General features: G+C 44.6%; 1 protein-coding gene across 4 annotated transcripts; it reads right to left on the bottom strand.

Annotated features, from left to right (window-relative positions):
* Nucleotides 1–652: 652 nt before the first annotated feature.
* LOC123442934 (homeobox-DDT domain protein RLT3-like) lies at nt 653–24,512 on the bottom strand. 4 transcript variants are annotated; one of them, XM_045119121.1, is made up of 19 exons: nt 23,668–24,512; nt 23,494–23,558; nt 20,800–20,890; nt 20,485–20,703; nt 9,492–9,544; nt 8,243–8,452; nt 8,068–8,130; nt 7,640–7,856; nt 7,454–7,554; nt 6,855–6,941; nt 6,645–6,776; nt 4,980–5,120; nt 4,689–4,811; nt 4,136–4,588; nt 3,627–4,004; nt 2,868–3,518; nt 2,554–2,658; nt 2,232–2,445; nt 653–1,264 (listed from the first exon to the last, which is right to left on the bottom strand). In XM_045119121.1, exons 1-19 carry the CDS (start codon nt 23,717–23,719, stop codon nt 1,242–1,244), a joined length of 3,378 nt encoding a protein of 1,125 aa, XP_044975056.1. In that variant the 5' UTR covers nt 23,720–24,512; the 3' UTR covers nt 653–1,241. The 4 variants fall into 4 exon arrangements, with proteins under 4 accessions (XP_044975056.1, XP_044975057.1, XP_044975058.1 ...); XM_045119122.1 differs by having other exon boundaries at nt 23,494–23,555; XM_045119123.1 differs by lacking the exons at nt 23,494–23,558; nt 23,668–24,512 and adding an exon at nt 21,364–23,472.
* Between the last annotated feature and the right edge of the window lie 1,816 nt (nt 24,513–26,328).

Below are 26,328 nucleotides of genomic sequence, written 5' to 3'. Positions count from 1 at the left end.
CAAGATAGGATTACCAACCACTCAGGGTCAGTACATGTCCTTGTCGACCTACGAAGTTTTGTAGGAGCTTGATCCGAAGTTTGATCATCATCATTAACTTCAGCTCCAGTTGCTTTAGGCACCACAAGAACATCTTTATGTGCCGCACTACTCACCAATTCGAGAGAAGGTTTGATAACCTCATTAAGTTCTACCTTCCTCCCACTCACTTTTTCAAGAAAAACTCCTTTCCTAGAAATGATCCATTCTTGGCAACAAATATTTTACCTTCGGGTGTGTGATAGAAGATATACCCAATTATCTCTTTAAGGTATCGTGTGAAGATGCACTTCTCCGCTTTGGATTCGAGCTTGTCACGTTGAAGCCTCTTGACATAAGCGTCACATCACCAAACTTGGATTTCTTGCCAAACCATAATTTCATCTTAACGGAATTACATAGTGCCTTACTTAAAGTGAATGCAACTACCTCTAATGTATAACCCCAAAACAATAGCGGAAAATCGATAAGAGACATCATAGAACTAACCATATCTAATAGAGTATGATTACGAATTTCAGACACACCATTATGCTGTGGTGTTCTAGGTAGCGTGAGTTGTCAAACTCATAACCCAGATATTCACCACAACGATCATATAGTAAAGATTTTATTTCTTATCACGGTGATTTTCTACTTCAATATAAAACTCCTTGAACTTTTCAAATGTTTCAAACTTATGTTACATTAAGTAAATACACCCATATCTATTTAAGTCATCTATAAATGTGAGAAAATAACGACATCCATCGTGTGCTTCAATGCCCGACATGCTCTCCTGGAATGACAACCAGAAGACCTACCTACCCAACCCAGCAAACTAGGAAACAGATCTATATAGCCCTTCTATTCCATGAAAATAGGTATTATGTTATCCAGCCAGGCGCCTCCCTGACCACTTCAAATACAAAAAGGAAATTACAAAGCCGGAGCAATGATTATTAATAAAGAATTTATTAGTGTCTACATTGTTGTACACACCCCATCCTAAGGAGATGTCGTGGCTTCTGCAGAGTTAAGATCATAACCACGAAGGTGAAGGCATCAAGATCAAGGCAGAAAACAAGGGCATCATGGCCGTCTCGCCTCGAGAAAAAGCACGGACATCAATCCAAAGATTGAAACTGATGCAAAAAAGAGTAGTGGCAGCTGGGTGCTTTGCTGGAGCACCATACAAAATAATCCATCTAGTTCCTTCCTAGCTATCTCACGCATGCCTGAGCTCCTGTATCGTGTAATATAGAAAATATTATTGGAGGAATAACCCAACATTGAAAAAAAATGTTGCCATCAATATTCTTAAGGAGTACTCCCTCCATTCCTAAATATTTGTCTTTCTAAAGATTTAACTACGCACTACATACGGAGCAAAATGAGTGAACTTACACTCTAAATTATGTCTACATACATCCATATGTAGTCCGTAGTGAAATCTCTAAAAAGACAGATATGTAGGAATGGAGGGATTAGCTAGCATGAATAATATAGCCACACACGACGATGACATACAGCCACAAACGGCATATATATATATCAGATAAAGGTTTCCCTAATACTGTTTCTATAGTACTAGTACGGTACTGTTGAATAATACTCCCTCCGTCCGGAAATACTTGTCCTAGAAATGAATATAATAAATGTATCTATAACTAAAATAAGTCCAGATACATTCATCTCTAGGACATGTATTTTCGGACGGAGGGAGTACTGACATTAAATTGTTTGCTGAGCTCATGTGATCATTTATTTCCAAGCTGATGTTCTGGTAATAATTTCCAACGAAGGTGATTCATTGGACCAAAGGAATTGATCGTAGTAAATCAAGACAAATCGCAAATATAAGAAGGTGATTCATTGGAACAAAGGAATTGATCGTAGTAAATCAAGACAAATCGCAAATATAAGAAGCATATTAAACATTAATCCTTCCATTCCCAAAAGTAAGGCGTATTTTGTTTCGTTAAGACATGCATTTCACCAATAATTGCTCCATAAATACAAAGTTAAAAGACATGAAATTTGTGTCACTATTCGTATTTAAAAGTACTTTGTTATGATAGTGATTTTGTATCACATAAATCAAATATTATAAGAGTAATTGTTGGTCAAAGTCTTGTCTTAACGAAACCAAATGCGCCTTATTCATCAGAACGGAGGGAGTAGATAATACTGAGAAGCAGCCAAATACATACTTGTCTGTATGAACCCTTTGCCTAATCCTCTGCCAGCCAAATGAGGTGCAATGAGGGCATCCAATTTGACAACCCAGAGTGCAACTGCAGACGTCGTTTGTGGCATCGTTTGGAAGTATACAGTAATGTCGTCCACATATGAACTAAAGCTTACTGCTGATGAGCTTTGGTACAACCAATCCTCATCAATTGCCCCAACAAAATCAACAAGAACCTGCAGGGAAGAAACATGGCAAAATAAAAGACAGTACATACTGTATAAATTACCTGAAACTGAATGAATGTTCTGATATTACGATGTAAACAGGAAAATGATACTGACCTGCAAAAGCTCGGGTAATGATGATGTTCGTCGCAGCCGCTTAACCCACAGGTTGTGCGAAGACTTCATCCACAAACCAGCAAAAGCTGCTGTAGGCATGCATGCCTACATCAGCGCATGCAAAATGAGGAAAAATATGATTAAGAGGCTGCTACGAAACACATACGCTATTTGTGAACACTTGTCCAAACAAGTGACTGGCGATCCAATACAGGAACATAACTCAACTTTGAGTCACCATGTATCATACTTTTTTAACGAAGTAGATCCCAGACAATAAAATCTGCATAGAACGACCATTTTCTAGTACTCACCTCAATAGCATGAATGGCTGCTTTAAGTGCCTGTAGCTGTGAAGGAAGAACTTTATGATTTGGCACATCGTACAAACCCTCAGGCTCCCTGCATGTTGCCACATGTATAGCATATCTTTCTTCAAGATCAAAACCAACCTCAAAAATAGAGTGGCATATTCTGCAATGTTTTTCATCTCTCCAATACAGATCATGACAACTTCCACAATGAACGAGTGATTCCTTGAATGATCTCTTGCCACCCTTAACAGCAGTAAGGGAAGAATAGAAAGAAGTCCAGATCCATTTATGTAACGCTTGTAACCTTTCCCACTTCAACATCTTCTCATCACTTCTCCTCCCAACTTCAATTCCTATTGCAGATGATGCATTTTCAAGATTACCAGCTAGATATGTTGGAATAGAAGCACTGTCAATGTCTGATAGGGGTGAAGCTCCATCTTCACTACTTGGCTTGGGTGAATATCTGTTTCCACTGCTTGTCTCGGAACGAGAAGAATCAGATGATGCTGTGAGCGCAACTACACACCCATCTTCCAAGTGTTTTTTCATGCCTTCAAAAAGACATGATTGCCTCTTTCTCATTGATGCAAGAAGATGAGCTTCCCTCATGCCCCTGATGTCTAGGACAGACAACAGCGAGAGTAAATCCTGCAATGCAAAAAAACAGAGTCGGTAACTTTATTTCTGGAAGTTTAACCTCAAGTGATTAAATAAGAGGCATATTTAGATAATAAGAAAATTTAGCAGGTGAGCAACCTGTGGTGAATCTATCACTTCCCAGCGACCATCTTCTGAGGACTCAAAGTAGACCCTGTGATGCCCTGGATCATCTGCTCTACAAGGGCCAAGGAAGAGCCAGTAATTGTTATATCTGCGATCTGATCCTAAGAGAACAATTTGTGGCTGATGTGCAAATCCTGTGGATGATTCGTTAGCTCCAGAGTCACCAATGTAATCCTGACTCCTCAGGCTTCCTGACTGTCCTTGCATAGAAGAATCAAAACTGTGCGGGCTTCCTGGTCTATTAAAGTACTCATCACTAGATTGATAAATGGCTCTTGTACACTTCTTTATCTTTCCGCCTGAGGCGTGCGACTGTGCTCTCTGTATGTTAGACAGGACACTTTGTGGTTCCTATGAAAAAGAACAATGATCCTTTAAGTCCTGAATGGTCGTTTTGCAACTTCAGTAAGGTTTAAGCAATGATGCCTTGAACAAAGATGAGATGTTGCAATTGAAATATACCGGAAGAGACTAAAGGTTACCTCAAGCCTTGGAACAGAACCCGCACCAGAAACAACATCTATCAAAGCAACCAAGCAATCCAGCTTCTCATCGATGCTTAGGTCTGAGTACTCGCCTTCCATCAACCCTAGAAGCCATCGTTCTCCGGAATAACTTTCATCAATTTCACTGCATTTATTCACATTTTTATGTATGCTTTTCTGTCTCCACCTGACAATTCTACTTTCATGCTCAGGATAACTCTCTTGTGAACCATCAGATTCATCACCACTGCTGCTAGCATCCTCATCATCATCAACAGTTCCAGAATCCTCAGTATCTGATCTAGGATCTTCTTTTCCTTTAATCCGAGGATCAACACGGAGACGATATGCAGAAGGCGCAATCTTCTCAAACAACGTGATATCACTAGAGAGAGTTGAGAAAATAAGCTGCTCTACTTCTGATGCGCCAGAGAGATTAAGACCAATAATCTGAAGAGAACAATCAAGTAAATGCCACGGAGATACTCAACCAGAAGTATATACAGAAGGCCAGCTATCATCGATATGAACAGTTTATTTCTGATACTACCTGTGATGATTTGGCAAGTTCAGCAACCTTTAACCCACCGCTTCCTTTCTCAGACAATAGTGCAAACAATTCACCTTTCAGTGTACGAGGACATAACCCATATTTAACCATTTGATTTTTCTCCTATAATTGAATAAAAGGATATATGTTACTTTGGAACATACTAGAAGTACTTGTAGGGGGAATCTATTGCTACAGCATACATACAAATATTGGTAGCTGTAACCTGAAAGGCATGCACACTCATATACAAGTGTTAGATCTAGAATGATGAGGTGTCTCATTAAGTACCTTGCTAAAGAAATTCCGATTCAACATATGATGATCTGAACCAAAACCTGAAGCAACCAGAACCTGGCGTAGTATTTCAACCCAAGTAAGAGAATTCAGGGATTTCATCCAAAAATTCACATCGAATTCTTGTTCCCTAACCTGAAAGAGAAACATAGAAGCAAACCATATAGCTATTGCATTTTTCAGATAAGTTCTTCAAACCGGAAGCAAGTATGCAGGATGACAGTTCTCTCATGCATCCATTCAAAACATTCGCCCTAATGAAGCAGCATCAAGTAGTCTGAATTCTATCTAGTTACCTCTCGGCGAATCTATAAGAAAAGAAAGCAAGACAATTACTAGCTCAGTGAAACTCAGACTCTGGTCGGCGTTCTATGAGAAGTATGACAAGACGAACACCTCAACTGAAACAGAAGTTTGGTGCTGCAATTGACAAGTCATGGCACTAAATAAATGTAAATATGAGAAGAATAGCATACTCAGTTTCTTCACACAAAGTTGTATGATTTATTGGACCATATAGAAAGATAATGATCATATTGATGTCACATTTATTGGCTATTGCACAATCACTGTTACTCAATGTAATGAATTACGATGAACACGAGTCAGTAGCCTCGTGCTACTAGAAAACAAAGCCGATTCATCCTACGCTGTCATTTATTAGACCCTCTAGGTCCATATTGTTCTTCAAGGAAATCATTAACTTGATATCCAGAGTAGACTGGAACAAGAGCATAACAAAAAAAGTGCATGGTAATGAAACGGCTCGACAAATGCTCAACTCCAGCACTAGTCTAAGGCTGTGTTTGGTTCAGCTTTTGTTACCAACTTCTGCTTTGAAAAGCTAAAAGCTAACCAAAGGGGTAAATGTTCAAAGCACCTTTTGAGAATCTGTAGCTTCTTCCTAGTGTAAATTTTAAAGCTGGGGGTACCTCAACTTTCCAGCTTCCAGCTTTTACACAACAGCTTTTCCACAGCAGCTTTTTTAGAATCTGCAGCTCAACCAAACACAGCCTAAGAGAAGTATGACAAGACGAACACCTCAACTGTGTTTGGTTGAGCTTTTGAAGCCAACTTCTGGCTTTTGGAAGCTATAAGCTAACCAAAGGGGGAAAAAGAGAAGCAGAATCTGGAAACTTCCCCGTAGTGTATTTTTCGAAGCAGGTGAACCCCCAACTTCAACAATGCATTTTTAGCTGTCCCCTGAGAGATTGATGGTATTTACCCACCTTTGCCACTCGTAAGTGAAAAACGCTTCGGTTGATGGCCAAGGGCAGCCCGAACGAGAGGAGGCCCCATCCAGAAACCCCCTGTTCGATCCACATCCACCCGAGCGGCAGCTTTTACAGAATCTGCAGCTCAACCAAACACAGCCTAAGACCATATACTTTGACTTCCAAATGCAGCATCATATTCAGACAATGTGCAACAAACTTGCCAATACTTCTGCCTACGTAAATAAATATACCCAAGAAGGCACAATCAGACTGAAGAAAACTAATAAAATGAACCTACTACTAGTTCTCCACTCGTTCAAAATTCATCTGTGGACTGTCTGACAATACTGAAAGGATGCCACAGCATAATAGCTCTAGAATAAGCACAACGTAATTCAATCTTTGAAATGAACTAAAATGTACAGCACATTTCAAAACTCACAAAGTTCAGAAAGCTTAAGAATCTGCTATCTTTAGACGATCTTGGAACAAACACATTGCCGCTGCCCCTTTCTGTGTTTAACATAAGTAGCTTGAGGAGACTGACATGTACTTTCCCCAACAACGAGGAGTCCTGGAGGTCACATTTGCACAATAAGAAAATAATACAGGAAAATATGCCAGTTTCAGGGAGTTTTAACAAAATTTGCACCTTGTCATGGAATGCTTGTGCAAACTCATCAAACGTAAAGGGATGAACATCTATACTACCAAAATGTGTGTAGACAAACCGGACAACCTGCCAAGAATATATTCAAATTAACAGATGCTCGCCACAGTTTCAACATGAAAACTAGTAGGGGAAAGGTGGGCGCACTAAAATCTACAAGAACGGCAGTAACATAAAATAAGTGAAGGAAGAAAGAATTTTTTCAGTTAACCAAGTACATATGGGCTATTGAGATTTTTAACAACATGCTTAAGGCTATTAACGTTCCAAACAAAATAACCAAATGTATTATAAGAGACATGTCTAAATATTCCTGCTGCCCAGATGCAACTAAAACCGGTAAACTACTGGTTGGATTCATGAACAAAATTGGTACCAGTATGGAAAGATTATTGAAGCCAGTTTTGTTCCATGACCAGCATAAGACACATACGGTCATTCACTATGCAGTAAACTCCATAAGTTAATAGAATAGAAGTTGGACAGACTGATCATGAACTGTTTTCCATTTCATGTAAGGTAAATTCCATCAATGATGACAATACTACTCATATATTCTCAAAGTATGTGTTCCATATAACCTGGAAAAGCTTTTTCACCATTTTAGGTGATGACTCCCAAGGTTTTGTGGGAAATGGTTGTTTCATCCTGACACTTGGTGGAGGAAACCTGGCAAGTAAATCTGCAAGAGAAGCACTAATACTTTAAGTAAATTGGCTTCTATTAGAGAAAATGAGAACAAAGAGGTAGAGGGTGATAATGCAGACCTTTACAAAGGGGGCAGCCATGTCTCCCAGTTGAAGAAAGATGAGCTGAACATCTTAGCGGATTAGGACCTGCTTGTAACTCACTTAGCTCAAGCTCCTCATCATCAACTAAAGTAGCCTGTTCAGTTCGTAGTTCTGAAGATTCTGATTCATCAACTGAAAGATGGCACTCCACTGGAGGATGCTCCTTCAAATCAGTAACTCTGCCACATGGCACCTAAAATAGCAAGAAATCACCATTAGTGTTCTACACAAAAAGCAGATTAAGTTCCATTTAACCAGATTAAAAGGGTCAAATTGCAATATTTTTTGCTTTCCTTCCAAATGACCACCATTTAATAGCTTTACAGGTCTAGATTCTCATTCTAGAGGACTAGAAGTTAGATCATTTTCTCCATATGTGGACTTCTCCAAGTAATAGAGCTTACCTTCCTTTTACTCGGTGGAGGTCTACTCTTTTTGTTTACTTTCTTCCATGGCAAAGTTTGTTTCTGCACATAAGGTTAAAAGGAGGAAATTCTGAGTTGCTAATTCAGAATATACAACTACTAAAGTTTCAAATAACATAGGCTGTATCAGATCAAATCAAATAAGCAACTTTACTTGGGCAAGCTTTCCACCACAATCTTCGAATGGTCTCAATGACCTCAAGCAACCACTTTCATCAATGAAACTGGAGCAATCTTGAATTTCTGCAGTTTGGGAATACATTGCATGCCACACTGTCATTAAACCTTTGCCCTTTCCATGCTTCCTCACAGGATTATTGTCCTCAAATGGCAAACTGGATTTCTGAGCAGCAGGCGCCATGATCTGCAGATGAAAAAAATTTAGAAAGGTGGGCACCTGACGTTAGAGGTCTCAATATAACAAATGGAAAAAAATTAACATGGATTACAACTACAAAAAGGGACAACAAGCACAAAAGGTCAGTTTAGCTGACAGCATCTTCATCTCGGGCACTAAAATAATTTATCAATCAGCAACTGGCAAAAAAACACAAGAATTTTAAGAAACAAATACAGTGGATCTCTAATCTTACATCTAACCTAATAAAAAGGAAATTAGAGTGCCTTCAGAAAGACTGTTACGACAAATAGCTGAATAGAAGTGACACAAAGGCAGGAACTGTAAATCTTTCATCAACAACAACAACAACAACCAAGCCTTTCAGTCCCAAACAAGTTGGGGTAGGCTAGAGTTGAAACCCATAAGATCTCGAAACCAAGTCATGGCTCTGGAACGTGGATAGCTAACTTCCACGCACCCCTGTCCATGGCTAAGTCTTTGTCGATATTCCAAACCTTCAGGTCTCTCTTAACGGACTCCTCCCATGTCAAGTTTGGTCTACCACGACCCCTCTTAACTGTAAATCTTTCATACCAAATCAAATGTGGGGTCTATCTCTTCGCCCACAAAATACATGGGATTTCTTATGGTATATTATGGCCCAAAAGTTTCCAGAATCCATTGTTCTAATTACAAAAAAGAGGACAGATAATGAAAATAAAGATAATGCTGGATCAGACTGGCTACCAGCACAGAAGATGACACTAGCTCATGATTGTACACACATGATGGCACCAAATGGTATGGCAACGACCAGTAAACAATGATCAACGCGGGGGGAAATGTGCTAGAAACGACAATGAAAATGTGTACTTAGCATAAATAGTGACTACGCTTTCCTAAAAGCCTCTGGTACTGAAAAGCAAAAAATATGCTTGACCATGCTGACTATCAGCACCAGTCCTCCATTGGCCACACAGTGAGACGAGGCACGGCACCAACAGGAAACAAAAAAACCATGCTATAAATGAAAATGAAAACACTTGAGCAGCCTAAGCAATACCTTTCTCTTCTTCAAAATGCTTTGGTCCTGGTAGGAGTGATGTCCTGTGGTATCTGCAAGTATTAAAAACAGCATCCATCAATTCAACATGATATTGTGAGGTCTGTGCTAGTGAACGAGAGGGATACCAAAAGTTCTCGCCTCCAGCCCCCGCGTCGCTCCCAGGGGCGACTCGGGTGGCGAAACCCTAGCCGCCACCCAAGCCCCCCTCCTTCCCCTCCCTCCCCTCACCGCCGCCGGAGGACGCCGGTGGGCGAAGCCCTCGTCGGTGGACGGCGGCGGCGGGGCCCTTGTTCGCGTGCTCGCGCGTTGGAGCGGTGGGAGCGTGTGATGGCACGCTAGGCGGCTGTCCGCGTACAGGGGAGGTCGAGATGGCGCGGTGCGCGTGCGCGGAGGCACTGCTACGGCGGCTGCCGGCCGCTGGAGCGAGTGGCAGAGCTAGGGCGCCCAGATCTGGGCCGTGCGGGCCCGCCCTGGCCCGTGTCAACCACTCTGTCCCCACCCACCCTTCTCCCTCCTCCCACCCCTTCCAGCCACCGCCGGTGGTTGCCGCTGGGTTGAGCACGCGCGCGGCGACCCTGACGGTTGCTGCGATGTTGTGCCCCGGCGAATCTTGGCGGCGGAGGTTGCGGGCTGACGCGGCGGCGGCGCGATGCAGGTGATTGTTGTCGCCTGCTGGACGCCCTCCCAACGGTGGCCGGCCTGCTGGCGCTGCACTGGCCGGTGCCCACTCCTGCGACTATCGACGTTCCTAGGCTTCCCTCTACATGTGTGTCTGTCTTCTCCGACGTTCTTCGCCATGTCCGGTCTGCATCTGCATCTGAGGTCCTTGCTCATGGGTCAGGGCGAAATCCCTGCGCGGCGACGGCATGCGCTGTCAACGACAACGCCCGAGGGTGTCGTCACCTCCTTGGAGGCGTTGGCATGGCCCTTGACCGGACCTCCTCCTCAAGCACTGTCAGAAATCCTAGGTCCGGCCTCTTCGACCGGGCAGCGGCGGCGTCTCAACGCCATTACCCTCTTGACGGCGCTGCTTTGGCTGCAAGCGGAGTACTTGATGCGGCAGATGATGGTTGGTGATGCACCGCTGGCGTAGACGGCTGAACAGGGAGCAGGTTGTATGCCAGCGCCGGCGCTCCCCCAACAATTGCTACACCAGTTCCTATCAGGCCCTTCCTTTCACCCGCCGACTCCCTAGGCACATGGGTGCGAGGTATGTAGTTGTAGTCGCTGAGGGCACCTCCTTACCTAGTTGTAGTCGCTTGGTGAGGACGGTCGTGTGTCTGTGTGTGTGTCTGTGTGTGTGTGTGTGTGTGTGTGTGTGTCCCTCCTTTCTGGAGGTTGTACCCTCGATGTCTTTCCTGTTTAATGCAAAGAAACGCAAATTCTTTTGCGTTTTCTCGTAAAACATGATATTGTGAGGGTATTAACCGCATCTACAAAATGCAATTCAAACATGAAGTATGCAGAATATGTTAGCACCATTAGTACTAGAAAATATCAAGTGGAGATCGAAGGTGCTTGTAGATCCTGCTAATTCTACTTCCCTTGTTTACCCAAAAGTCTAGTTTAGTGCCACTACAAAGCAACCACAACTTGAAGCACACATGAATAGGACGAACACAATCAAGCACAAGCTGCACGATACAATCTCCGTATTACGAATGAGTGAAGCCCGACAAAAAGGTTGGGACTGCCATAGCATGCCAACTCGTTAACACAATTAGTGTTATTTTGACATGGACACAAGAATGAGGGAATGCATGGCCGAAAGAGAAGGGTGAAACTTACATGGCATGGTAAATAAACATTGCAGTAAATAGCAGTGCATTGAGATGGAACATAAGAAGTGCTACAGTTACCAAACAAAAAATTAGACAACTACCAGAGTTGTTAATAGAACCGTGTGGTTGATTAAGCTTCAAATGAGGTCTTTCGCATGATTTAACCTACTGGGACACACATAGAAAAATATGACTATGATGATAAATGACTTCCTCAGTAACCTTTAGTGCTAATAGAGACAGACCCCTGGCATGGCCCTTTCGGGAAGGGGATCGAAATCACCCCCAAGAGATGGACCATCCTTCCGGAAGACTTTCCTCAGAATATAATCCTTCGTAAATAGGACTTGTCATCGAAGTGCGTGTTGATAGATCCCGTAGATCTTAGGCTAGATGTGTTCGGTATGAGACAGTGATTTATTACCTTGTTGTGCACTCGATGAGCTCCCTCCGGCGTCCATCGTGACGTAGTGGCGACGGTGGGGAAGCAGAGAGAGGTGCGGTAGCGGTCGTGATGGACTTCCCATCGCTTCAGTGCTACCCTCTGGATCGGATTAGGGTTGAGAGTGGGGAACCAGTGGCGACGGCGAACCTCGTGTCTTGTGCCATGGTCCCCACCTCCTCTTTATAGCACTGCGCGACAGGGGCCCACCAGCCTTGCTTGGGCTGGACGCCCCCGATCAGGGCGTGGGTCAAGGTTCCAATGGGCCGCTGGGCCCATTGAACGAGAGATCAATCTAACATTCTCCCCCTTTATCTCATCATATACTTGTAACTTTACTCGTTTCGCAACAGATCAATACATAGGGCATGTTTCATCGTCACAGCTCAATTGCCGATAGAATCAGACAGCCACAACGTACCTCTCTGTTTTGAAACAAATTCTTTAACCTTGGGCCCTTTATTGTCCGGAAATTTTAGACTGTACCATAAAACCCATGTCGACTGTGTGTTCTCCGAACACACTGGGCGGTAAGCCTTTGATAAGCAGATCTGCAAACACTTGTTTATTGCTTTTATGCTTCAAGCATTTCTCCATAATTCCGGACTTTCTCCTTCACAACACGTAACTCTTTGTCAGTGCGTTTGGCATCAACACTTGACTCGTTGTGATAGGAGCGAAAGAACTTAAAATGGTTATCGTTGTTGTCAACCATTATCAACTCCGGGTACAGGTAGCCTTAACCATTTTGCCTGTCCCTCAGCCTCATATCAAGCTATAACATATCATTGCATCACATTGATGACAATCGTTTCACTCATTTGGAGATTTTCCACACAAAACTCCGAGTATGAAAGTTAGCGACAATTGTGGATTTCGCTATACATTTCACAAGTCCTGACTTTGTACTCACAATCTTTTGAGAGCACTTATTTCTTTCAGCATGAGGCCGATATGTTTGACTCCATTTCATTGATTTATCTATGGACTGGACATTGCCAAAACAACCCGGATATATACGTGAACTGTGTCAGAGTAACATCTTGAGCTTCCAACAACTGAAGCATATGGTACCATATTGGTTTACAATCTTTTCTTATTAACTTTTGAAACACCATAGTTTCCAGTTCCATTACCCTTGACTATAAGAACAGGCGTAGGTTTTCTCGTATGCATACTTTAGAAATCTTTCTTAGCATTTTCATGCGACATTCCTAACACCCCCTTTTATTCTTTTGAACTCTGAGGACAAGAACTTCTTCTCTCCTCCTGCACTAGAATTGACATCACCACTAGCAAGTACGACGTCATCCACATGCACAGGAATTGGGAAACGAATTTCCCATTCTATAACTTTGCATGAATGCAATTGTCCTCTCATTTTCTTTGCACAAAATCTTTCGATTTAAGTCATGTTTTACACCTTTACATATTTCCTTTGGAGTCACATTTGCCTTGTAGACCCTTCATAAAGTCTATGTTAGTGAAATTCAAATGGTGGAATTTCACTAACATAGACTTTATAGTAATCACAAGTATCTTATTTTCACATTCCTAGAGACCATCAAAATCTCAAGTACTAGCACTTCTTTCATATGGGGTTGTCGTTGCTCTGTCATTGCCAAGAGGCAAATTAATTCTATAGTCACCCATTTCCAAAAGGCAATAGGTATTACAGGGACCTGTATCACAAGATCCCTTGTAGAGCTAACAACAGGTGTTGTATAGGTCATACAACATGCTCCCCCAGATTACTCCATCTTCACTAAAGAAATGGCGTATCTTTAAACTTTCTTCTTTATGGCACTTTAAGCACCATTGTTGTATTCCTTAGTCTGCTTTCGGAACTATAAAAGATCCGGAAATACAACTGTTTCCTTTCTTTAGGGGTATCATAATGACGGTATTCTAATGACTGTCGTACTCCCTTGACAATCACATTCTTCATTAATGGATCACTTTAGATGCATAATGTGCATCACATCATCTAAAGTACAGAGGAGTAATGTGCATCACATCATCTAAAGTACAGAGGAGTAATGTGCATCACATCATCTAAAGTACAGAGGAGTCATCTGCATCACATCATCTAAAGTACAAAGGAGTCATGAAATACACTACAATGTATTTCATGTCTCTTTCCCCCCCTCGAAATGTGGCAAGAACTTTTCTGCCACAATTTCGAAACCCATTCATAGCTCTTGTGAATTGAGGAAACTTCGATTATCTAGCTCATTCATCTTATCACTTCATGCAAAATGAAGTTATAAGTTAACTAGTATGGGAGTACTTTTTCCTCATTTCATTTCAGAAACTCAACAGAGTTCTTTGTAATTGTCACTTTTGCAAGTCACACTTGCATATCATTCTTGTCTTTAGGTTCGTCTATTACTTTTATCCTTTCTGGATTTAGTGATTGCTTAATGACCGTTACACATAAGGTGTACGGTCGATACTAGGAAAGCTTAATAGCTACTCCATATTTTTCTCCCATAGTGGGACACATTAACCGTACATGAGTCATCATAACTTTCTTCTGTCATACAGGATAAGGCCTTTGCCAAAAAATTCTCCCGCTATACACGGATTGTTGACATAATACAATGTCAACTTTACCCAGTTACGCAGGTATTTTCCCAGACTTTTCCCGCCATGCGGGTAATCCCTGTAAGGGACATAAATGCCATAATTGGCTCTTTTGACTGCATATTGAATCATCAAATTCAGAAATAAATCTGAATTATGTTTGACACACATGCCTGATCCGACGTTGGTCAAATTAAACATGCATGTTGCTTGTTTCATCTCAATCATATTGACTGAAAAAGGAGACTTCTTCATAGAGAGTACATGAAAAACATTCGTCAACCAAGACTCTCAATGATATATCTCTTTCTTTTCTTGAATTAATATCCAAGAGTTCTTTTCTTGTGAAGCCATTCTTTAGAGAGAATATATTCCCTCAAGTTATGACCTTTCTTTTCCATCTTTCAGGTCACTAGTACCCAATCATTCGCTTTCATGAATGAAAGCATGAAAAGAAAACTTTTAGTCTGGGAGAGCTTAGCAAATAAACAAACAATAATGAGCATAAAAATAACCCTACGTTGGTCTGGTTAAAATTATGCACATTAAACCTTTTAAAACCCTTTTGTATATTCTAAATCACCGTTCTGGCAGAATTAGAATAAAACATCATTCTTCTGCATTAATTTCATATCACCGTTGGGCAGAAATGAAATAATGCATATGACTCATAAACTATGTGATGATAGAATTTCTATTGAACAACTTTACTAAGAAATAATCATCATCATCAACCATATTGCTCTGAAAATTGATCACTTTGATACAAAATTTATCAGAGATTTAAGCTTTGAACATAAGATGACTCATACAATTATAGTATTGTTATCATCAACGTTGGTCAGATAGCAACAATACCATATTTTAACTTTAAAACAAACATCTTTCTATAGCGAAAACTGTTTGAGTCTTATTTCACCCACAGGGGAAATATCATTGCTAAGAACAATTCTTCCAATTAAATTTTCCGTTGGTTCCAATTTAATTGGAGGATAAAATCTTTTTACTTTGCAGCGGAAAAACATGAATATAAAATTCATGCACCTTTACAGAAAAATATTCTGTTAAAAATAAAAAGTCATGAACTTTATTTTCCTTTTATAAAATCCATGAACTTTTCTCTTTCTGAAAATCTTTCTTTTATTTTCAGAACCTTTTATTTTTCTTTGCAGAAAAAACATGTTACTATTACAGAAAAATATTCTGCCATAATTAAAAATTCATGAACTTTATAATCCTTTTTATAAAATCCATGAACTTCTCTTTTTTCTGAAAATCTTTCTTTTATTTTCAGAACCTTTTATTTTTCTTTGCAGAAAAAACATGTTACTATTACAGAAAAAAAAATGTTCTGTCATAATTAAAAATTCATGAATTTTATAATCCCTTTTATAAAATTCATGAACTTTTCTTTTTCTGAAAATCTTTCTTTTGTTTTTAGAACCTTTTATTTTGAATCTGCCTAAAAAGGACACAGATCAGCAATTTTTAATAAACTGCGGCTCGGCTTGGCCTCGGCCCAGCGCGCGAGTCCCACGGCAGAAGCTAGCCGGCCCACGGCCTGCTCGGCGAGCAGCGCCTCACAAGCCTGCTCGACCTCGGCCTGGTCTGCCTCTACTTTCGGCCCAAAGGGCCTGGAGGCTAAGCTAGGGTTTCTTCATGGCCGTCCGACCGGATCCGACGGCCATCCGTGCTTTTCTCATGAACAAAACCCCCTTTCGGTCTCTCCCGTGAACCCTAGCCCCATTTTCTTTCACGTTGCGCCGCTCTCCTGCTCTTCTCGTTGGGGCGCGTGCGACGGCCCGGTCGCTGGCGACGGCTCGGCCGCCCCGGCCACCGGCAGCGGTTTCCACCACGTCGGGCCTCTTTCTTTCCTTCCTTTCCTTGTCTTTGGTAGATCAGCGAGTGAGGGACGCGACATGACTGCTCGGTAGCGGCGACAGCAGCCACTGGCAACGGCTCGGCCGCCCCGGCCACCGGCGCCGGTTTCCACCGCGCCGCACGAGCCCTTCCCCCTCCCTCGTTTCCATTCTTTTCGACCCCATGGCCACCTTTTCGAGGAAGAGAGAAAGATGACCGCCTGCATCCCCCTTCTGCTCTCGTCCGCCTGTTGAGTGGCGGCACCTCTCCCCGGCCCTCTTGCCAGCGCGCGCGAGCACCGATTGGTGGACGCACCGCTGTCAAGCGGTCCAGTGGTGATGCCTTTGCCCCTCCACCTCCGTTGTTATCTTTCTCGCTGCGTGCTCCTCTGAGCCACAAGCGATGATGGGGAGCAGCGCCGGCCGGTCAAAGGCGGCGTCGAAACGCCACCGCTGCCGCCGCGCTAGCTCTCCTCCCCACTTCTTCCTTTTTCCTCGCTCGCAACCCTCTGGTGCGCAGCATCGGGCCAGCCTCTGTTCTTTCTTCCAGAGACGCGAGCAGAGCCTTCGTCTGCTTCTCTTTGCGCCCACGGCAGTTTCCAGATGTTGCAGTGGTCGCGCCCCTGCGGACCCCTTCGCCGGTCGCGCGTTCCCCTTGCGGTGAGCGCGCCGCCGTCAAATGGATCGCTGGTGGTGCTTGTACTTTTCCCCCGTAGGGTGTTCCCCTCCTTTTTTTTGTTTGCCTTTTTCGGATCCAATCCGATTCCTTTGTTGGTTTTCCTTTTGGATCTAATCAGATCCATACTTTGCCTCCGAGGAGGTAGGTTCTTCTTCCCCACACCTCGGCTTGCCGATGCGTGTGGGGATCGAGAGGAACAGGCGCGGCTGAGGCGGCGCTCTTTGCCGGAGAGGGCTCCGGTGAGCTATTCTTTTTGCTTTGAACTTTGCCCTTCTAGGGTTCATATCGGGGAGGGGAAACTTTTTCGCTTTCGTTATCTTCTTGCAACCGAAACACATCTAAAGCCTTGTGGCTCATGATACCATTGATAGATCCGATGGATCTTGGGCTAGATGTGTTCGGGATGATGTAGTGATTTATTACCTTGTGCACTCGATGAGCTCCCTCCGGCGTCCATCGTGACATAGTGGCGACGGTGGGGAAGCAGAGAGAGGTGCGGTAGCGGTGGTGATGGACTTCCCATCGCTTCAGTGCTACCCTTTGGATCGGATTTGGGTTGAGAGTGGGGAACCAGTGGCGGCGGCGAACCTCGTGTTTTGTGCCATGGTCCCCACCTCCTCTTTATAGCACTGCGCGACAGGGGCCCACCAGCCTTGCTTGGGCTGGACGCCCCCGATCAGGGCGTGGGTCAAGGTTCCAATGGGCCGCTGGGCCCATTGAACGAGAGATCAATCTAACATTCTCCCCCTTTATCTCATCATATACTTGTAACTTTACTCGTTTCGCAACAGATCAATACATAGGGCATGTTTCATCGTCACAGCTCAATTGCCGATAGAATCAGACAGCCACAACGTACCTCTCTGTTTTGAAACAAATTCATTAACCTTGGGCCCTTTATTGTCCGGAAATTTTAGACTATACCATAAAACCCATGTCGACTGTGTGTTCTCCGAACACACTGGGCGGTAAGCCTTTGATAAGCAGATCTGCAAACACTTGTTTATTGCTTTTATGCTTCAAGCATTTCTCCATAATTCCGGACTTTCTCCTTCACAACACGTAACTCTTTGTTAGTGTGTTTGGCATCAACACTTGACTCGTTGTGATAGGAGCGAAAGAACTTAAAATGGTTATCGTTGTTGTCAACCATTATCAACTCCGGGTACAGGTAGCCTTAACCATTTTGCATGTCCCTCAGCCTCATATCAAGGATGTTTTCATCTGATGAGCTGCCTCAAGGATGTTCCTACGCTCACAGGGGATAATTACTCTGAGTGGAGGAAGAAGGTTGATATGACTTTGTGCATTGCTGAGGTGGGCTGGGTTCTGGAGGAAGCACAGCCAGTTGCACCTGCAGATCCAGTCAGAGATGCTGACGAGGATGATGAAAGCTAGGAGAAAAAGCAATGGGATTGTGACAAAGAGGAGATGTCCTACTCCATTCGTAACAGGTTATGGATAAATGCCAGCAAGAAATGTTTGGCGTTTCTTAAGAACATTACTGAGACCACCATCGTGGGCTCGGTAGCAGAGTGCCCTACGGCAAAGGAGATGCTCAACAAGATAAAGAGTCAGTTTACTGGCTCTTCTAAGACCTATGCCACCCAGTTGATCAAACAACTGGTGATAGAGAGCTATAATGGAGGTGGGCATGGAATCGGGGAGCACATCCTTAGGATGAGCAACACTGCGGCCAAGCTTAAGCCCATGGACGCGGACCTGGAGATTAAGCCAGCTCTCCTCGTCCACCTGGTCATGGCTTCGTTGCCTAAGGAGTTCGAGACCTTTGTAGTTAACTACAACATGCAGCCCGAGACATGGGATATTGAAAAGGTCATCGCAATGTGCTCATAAGAAGAGGAGAGGATTAAGGCTTCACATGGTGGCTCCCTTAACTATGTGAAGGAAAAGAAAAAGGTTTTCCCACCTAAGCAGAATTCTCCCTCAAAGCCACAGAACAAGCTCCAAGGCAAAGCTCCCGTCTTTTATCAGCCAAAGCCAATCACAGTAGGCAAGGACACTTGTATGTACTGCAAGGAGAAATGGCACTACAAGAAGGACTGTGCTGCCTGGCTAAAGGTCTTCATGACAAAGAGAGGTAACTTTATTGTTTCCTTAGTAAATGAATCTTTGTATGTAAAGTTTTCAAAATCTATTTGGTGCATTGACTCAGGTGCAACTGTTCATGTTGCAAATTCTTTACAGGGGTTCAGTTCGACGAGGACCATGTGCCAAAACGAAATAAGTATTGAAGTCGCGAATGGAGTCCAAACAGAGGTTGAAGCCGTAGGTGACGTCTCCTTGGATCTAATCGAAGGATTCACGCTTCTGCTTAGTGATGTTCTTTTTTTGCCTTAATGTAATAGGAACTTAATAAGTGTGTCGTCACTAAGCAGAAGCGTAAATCCTTCGGTTAGCTCAACAAGTTCGCAATAGTGACTCTTTATCACTAAGCAGAAGCGTGAATCCTTCGGTTAGCTCCAAGGAGACGTCACCTACAGCTTCAACCTCTGCTTGGACTCCATTCGCGACTTCAATACTTCTTTCGTTTTGGCACATGTTCCTCGTCGAACTAAACCCCTGTAAAGAATTTGCAACATAAACAGTTGCACCTGAGTCAATCCACCAAGTAGATTTTGAAAACTTTACATACAGAGATTCATTTACTAAGGAAACAATAAAGTTACCTCTCTTTGTCATGAAGACCTTTAGCCAGGCAGCACAGTCCTTCTTGTAGTGCCATTTCTCCTTGCAGTACATACAAGTGTCCTTGCCTACTGTGATTGGCTTTGGCTGATAAAAGACGGGAGCCCTGCCTTGGAGCTTGTTCTGTGGCTTTGAGGGAGAATTCTGCTTAGGTGGGAAAACCTTTTTCTTTTCCTTCACATAGTTAAGGGAGCCACCATGTGAAGCCTTAATCCTCTCCTCTTCTTGTGAGCACATTGCGATGACCTTTTCAATATCCCATGTCTCGGGCTGCATGTTGTAGTTAACTACAAAGATCTCGAACTCCTTAGGCAACGAAGCCATGACCAGGTGGACGAGGAGAGCTGGCTTAATCTCCAGGTCCGCGTCCATGGGCTTAAGCTTGGCCGCAGTGTTGCTCATCCTAAGGATGTGCTCCCTGATTCCATGTCCACCTCCATTATAGCTCTCTGTCACCAGTTGTTTGATCAACTGGGTGGCATACGTCTTAGAAGAGCCAGTAAACTGACTCTTTATCTTGTTGAGCATCTCCTTTGTCGTAGGGCACTCTGCTATCGAGCCCACGATGGTGGTCTCAATAATGTTCTTAATAAACGCCAAACATTTCTTGTTGGCATTTATCCATAACCTGTTACGAATGGAGTAGGACATCTCCTCTTTGCCACAATCCCATTGCTTTTTCTCCCAACTTTCATCATAGTCGTCAGCATCTCTTGACTGGATCTGCGGGTGCAACTGGTTGTGGTTCCTCCAGAACCCAGTCCACCTCAGCAATGCACAAAGCCATATCAACCTTCTTCCTCCACTCAGAGTAATTATCCCCTCTGAGCGTAGGAACATCCTTGAGGCAGGTCATACAACAAGTGTCTCTCTTCTACAAGGCTCATACTCCTACCAAGAGTAATGTCATCCTCGGGCTGCGAACCAGCAATACCTTGCATTGGAGATTGGCTTGAATTGGAAGACCTGCTGCTGCTACATCTAGGCCAATTTGATCTTGCACTAGCTTGTGTTTCCATATGAACCGCTGCAGCTTCCATGTGTCTCTTCTCTTTCCGCCTCCGCTCTTTGAACCATATTCTGACCTGGTTGTGAGTCAAACCAACAGATGCCGCATACTCTGTCACGCCCTCCGGCTTCGGATATTGTACCTCTGGATTGGGAAATTTTTAGCCACGGCACAAAAAGTTAACAAAAAAAAACATGGCAGCAGGAACAGAGCTTGAAACACTAGCACATGCTTATATACCAGAATAAAATGTCTCCAGCATCTGGATTTGCAGGGGAGATTTCTTTGTCCCTGCATTATCGCTCTTGGCTAGAAATCCTTTGGCCATCATCTGGAGAAAACCATAATTAGGTCCCAGTGCACAAAGCAGGCAAGTAACAGTAAACACCCTGTTACAAAACACTAGAAGACCCGGGAAATGGTAGCTTCACAAATCTCAATTTATGTTCAACAGCTTAAATGCTGATAACAGTGACAGCACAACAGGGGAGCAAGTATGCTCATATTGGGACTGGTGCTGCTAGATCAGACGCTTGCTACAAAATTAGGATCCAAGCGGCAAATTTCTACCAGCAACGACTGAATCAACCAGTATCGCAGGCCTGGTCAGGAGGCCCTCCTAGCTTAATTATCCATCTAATTAATGCCCGCCTACTCCTGACAAGAGAAATTCGAGTCCAGCTTCCAGTTGCTGGGCGAATTTCCTTGCTAGGGGCGGGGGGGAACTCGAATTTCTCTCGAAGAAATCGCGGAGGCCAGTGAGTGGGGTTTAACTCAATCAGTGGGATGGAAACGAACTCATACCTCAAAACCAAATTGCCAGAGCCCGCTGACGGGGCGGGGGCAGCGAGGTCCCGACGAGGAGGCACGGGAACGGCGATGGAGGCGACGCGCATGAGAGGCGGTGGCGGGCCGACGGCACGGCGGCGGGTGTGCGCCACGGGCAACGAGGGGAGGCGGTGTCCTGCTGGGTGGCTGGCGGGCGCGGGGTTCTAGGCGGCGGACATGGATGGGGAGGCGGCGAGATGTGCTGCTGGGAGGGTCGGGAGGTGGCTGCGGGGGTGGGTTTAGCGGCGGTGATCCGGCTCACGGGTGGGGGCGCGGGGAATGGAGGCGGCGGGAGGGAGAGGGGAGGGACGCCCAAAACCCTTACCGACGTGTGGGCCGCCGTTTTCCCTTAAACCCTTGGAGAAGCGGATTAGTTAGGAGGAAATATCTGCGTTCTGTTCTGCGGTCTGCGGTCTGCTCTTCTTCCACGTCGGCCTCTGGAGGTTGTCTGGTTCTCGAGATAGCCCTCCGCTCAGCACTCCCCCGTTTTCGGAAAGGAGAATATTTTTTCTTCTTTTGAAAGGAGGTTTTTTTTTTTGAGAAATCTTTTGAAAGGAGGTTGCACGGTGGCTTGCTTTACCAAACTTACCAGCGAGTTCATTTTAAAAATAACTAGGACAATTGCCCGTTGCAACGAGAAATACGTTATAAAATCCTTGTACACGACACAGAGTAACATACAGCTTGCCATCAGTTTTTAAAGATATACATAGGTATGATCAGATTTTCACTTGAGCAGGATCATGTATTATGCATTGCATCCAACCAAGCATGACCACGTTCATGTTGCTTATCTGTAGTTTTCATATACATGTTGTTTATCTCTCTGCTTGTCCATAGGGTTAAGCCCTCCCTGGTATCTTTTGTAGATTTTTTTTCTTTGACACTCTACCGCCCGTGGAGTTTGTAGGAGTGCCCCAGGATGATATGTAATCTCAACCGTGTGTGTAACTCTTATGTCTGGTAGCTGATAATATAAAAAATCAGTGGGAGCCTTGCTCGTTGTCAGTTGATGCTTAAAAAAAGTAAAAATACACCCTACTAATCCCAGGTGATATTTCCTCCACCCTTGTCCCAAAAATGCATACTTGTAGACATCTTGAAATGTCAGATCCTTCAAAACTATATGAATATATGATCGATTACTACAGAACAAACAAAAAATGAACCAAGTAAAGTCAATTGTCTTTTGGTAAAAAAAATGAAAACTACATAACAATTCTGAACATAGCACAATAGTTTAGCTCTCGTGTTATTTAAGCTCACAGGATTTAAACCAAGAATTGCTCGCATGTCATGATTTTTTTTGTAGTCATATTCCCAGTAGTATTTACTTGCACATTTAGAAATATTATAGTTAAAGCTAAAGATGAATTGTCCTAGCATAATTAATATTTTAGAAGCTTACAGTAATAATGTAAATACATACGGCCGAGACATAATTTTGTAGCAAACCACGCAATAGATTACATATAAAGGCGTCTAGTTAAAATTATGTCTCAACCATATGAATCTCAACACCAAATAACAATTAGAAACTTGGCTAATAGGTCGCTTGCCCCATTTGAATTTTGCCTGACATTCAAACCTAAAACTAACTAATTCTTCTTTATTCTAAAGAAGAGATGAATATGACAATACGATATGTCAAACCATTACACTAACTCATAGCTCTATGTCTAACTTTCAAATCTAATACTAACCAACTCTTTTTAATTCTCAAAGCAAACAAAAACAGACCTTAAAAATGCCCAAGTAGCACCAAAGGAATAAAACAGGGGAGATTAAAAACACTCAAGCATCAGAGTAGGGAGTAAATATCAAACAGAAACAAAAGGAAAAAAGAGAATAGCAAGAACTCACTTCCCCCATCTGTTTTGTTCACACATCAGACTAACACAAATGCATTTTAACTATAGAAAAATAGAGTCCCTCTGTTTGGAAGTAACTGGCACAGGGGGCTACTCATTTTTGAATTTTATTATAGCTGAGATGATCGTTCATGTCAGTTAATTCCAAACATATGGAGTAATTCCCAATTGAACAACATGGCAACATGTACAGTAACAGAAATATGCATTTTAGCTAGACAGAAAGAAAGCAGACCTCGAGGAGCAAAACAGACATGCAACAAAGCAAGAGATCGAGACACGGAAAGCAAGTAGAGCCTGCTAAATGAATGAAGATGAAGTGGTCAGAGCATCGGCATGCTATGGATCAGAGCACGGACAGGTAAAAGAAGAGTCGTTCCACACACAAATGCAAGAATAGTCAATTTACCTAAGTTGGAGAGGAGAAGCACACAAGCAGAGCAGCCAAGATACACGAGCATACCAAGGACGAGCGGGAGGCAAAATCGAATGTAAAAAAATGGAATGAATAAACCAAATAGATATCAATTTTCAGTTGAACCAGGAGATGCACTCCGAATCAAAATAGGTCCTACAAAAATCACAAGATATTGCATGTACTGTATGTGTACGATAGATTCAGGGTTAATAATAAGAGGAGATTGTCATGCTGATTGAGGGGGGCTATGGGCTTTCTCGTCAGGGGAAAAGAGGCAACTGCTCCATGTCGCGCTCGTGTCCGATGCGGATCTGTGGCAACACCATCCTCCAACCCCCAGCCGTCGGGTGATCTGGAAGTCTCGTACCACACCAGCGAGGCCGCGGCTGTCCGCCAACAGCACAACGAGCCCCATGGTGAGGCATACGTTGAAGAAGCTCCACATACGCTTGCTTCCGATGCGCCTTCACCCACGCCGAACAGGACGACGCCAGCAACTTCGTGACGCCGCGGCCGACGATCTATTGGATGAGTTGGTTGGGGTGCCGACGATCTATTGGATGAGGTGGTTGGGGCGGCATCCACTGAAAGGGGGGTTGCGACGGGGGCGGCGATGGAATCGGCGAGCGGGCTGAGGTGCGGCGGCGGCGGCAGCGATGGGGAAGGTGGTTGGTGGGGGTCGAAGGTGGGGGCACGAGGGCGTTGTTTAGACGCCCGGCGACGTGCAGTGAGGCGGGGGAGGGCGCGACATGGTAGGAGGTGGCCGGCGGCGCGCGGTGCGTGGCTGGAGGTGGGTGGAGGCGGCGGCGGAGTACCGCGAGGCAGAGCATTTTTCCCCTTTCGTACTGAATTGATTTGGACTGCGGGTTGAATATAGAAAAATACAGGGGCCTTTTGGCAAAATTACCGCGACGGACGACAGAAGCAGTCGGCGCTTTATTATTAGGGAGAGAAAAAAACTACCAGCGAGTTATAAGAGCAACTCCATCCGGCGACAACGCTCGCACACGGGAACCGCTCCCGCTAGAGAAAAGGCGATCGCCAGGCGATCCAACTGCCCCAGCGACACCGGCCGCCACCGGTCCCTGCCTCCTCCGTTGCCCACTCCAGCGACGTGAGGAGGTGGGGACCACGGCGCTGCGACGCCGCTTGTAGTTAGGGTTGGCCTAGTGTTTTCTTGAGACGTCGTTGGGGTGGTGGGAGCAGCGTCCAGGCAAATAAATCTGCCTCAACTCTATTCCCACACTAGCGACGACCTTCACGGTGGCATCTTGGAGTTGATGGCAACGTGTGCTGCTCGATCCTTCAGATCGGCAGCTTGGTCTTCTCGCCGTTCTTCAGATCTGGCGAGATCAGTTTTTCGGTCTATCGCTGGCGTTCGTGGTTATTCGCGACGGCGCTGGCGGCCGGGGCGAGGTGGTTCTTCTGGAACGAGGATGTCGGTCCGAAGGTGGTGGATATGTCGTTCCTCTCCAACTTTGATGGGAGGCGACAAATCTTGGTCCAAGACAGCACGGGGACATCCCCCGGTCGACGTGCCACAGCGACATGTGCCTTGCTGCGTGCAGCGGGCCTGTTCATCGACTCACAAAGCCTCGTTGGCGATGGTGTGCTTTCTCGGACCTTGGGATGGTGGAGGTCGGCGTCTCTTCCGGCGTTCGCCTCGGCGGCGCTGGAGTTGGGCGGCGGCCGTTCGCTACGGTGGTTGCAGGAAATCCTAGGGATCGTTTTGTATTTCTCAATCTTTTAGGTTTTTATCTGTAAATTCAGGATAATCATTTTATCCCAGTTTGTCTTTTAGTTTTCACGTGTGGTGCTTATTGTAACTTTTTTCGATTAATGAAACATGTGGTTGCTAAAAAAAACTCCATCCGGCGACCCAAATTGTCTGTGTGTGTCCATTTGGATTGAAACGGACCAAAACGCCAAACCTAAAATGCGTATGTTCGATGTTCGTTTGAACATGCCTAAATTTGCGTCCAGTTTGCGTTCACGCGGACACGAATGGACCCGCCGCGCGTCCGTTCGGCGTCCACCGCGGTCGCACCTGTCGGGTGCCCAACCACCGTCGGCGGTCGTATTAAACGCGGCCACCTATCTCAGGCCCGCCTCGCAATAGGTGGAAGCTGCATGTCACTGATCATTTTTAACGCAATTGGAGCGGCCTCATCCACTTCCCTCCCCCTACCATATTTGGCCAAGTTTGCCCCCTCATTGACGACAACCAAAACTTAGCGTCATGGGGTTCTTCGACAAGAGAAAGGAGAAGCTCACCCCCGACACCAACTTCACCCTCGCGTCGCCACCACTCAACGGGGGCCACCCATGGGAAAGAGAGCGACTGTACATCCGAGTGCACCAAGCGCGGCGGCACTGGCAATGCCGCTAGACTCATTCGTATCCATATGTCAACCTCACCCATGGTTGGCACCTCGACCCACACCGCATCACGGTGTCGGTGGTGCCTTGGTTGATGCGGGCGTACGTCAAGGACATGTGCCACTGCCACGAGCTTCTAATGCCAGAGCAACTGCACACGCCTGTGTATGCATCGCGCTAGAGCACGAGAAGGAGCGCGCCCACGACGTGCAGATCGACCCCGTCGTCCCACCACCGCCCCGCGGAGGAGGGGAGGAGGTGGCCTACCAGGCC

The sequence above is a fragment of the Hordeum vulgare genome, chromosome 3H, assembly GCF_904849725.1.
Source record: "Hordeum vulgare subsp. vulgare chromosome 3H, MorexV3_pseudomolecules_assembly, whole genome shotgun sequence".
Taxonomy (NCBI): Eukaryota; Viridiplantae; Streptophyta; class Magnoliopsida; order Poales; family Poaceae; genus Hordeum; species Hordeum vulgare.
Note: the sequence above shows the minus strand (reverse complement) of the source record. Positions and strands in the feature narration are given on the sequence as shown.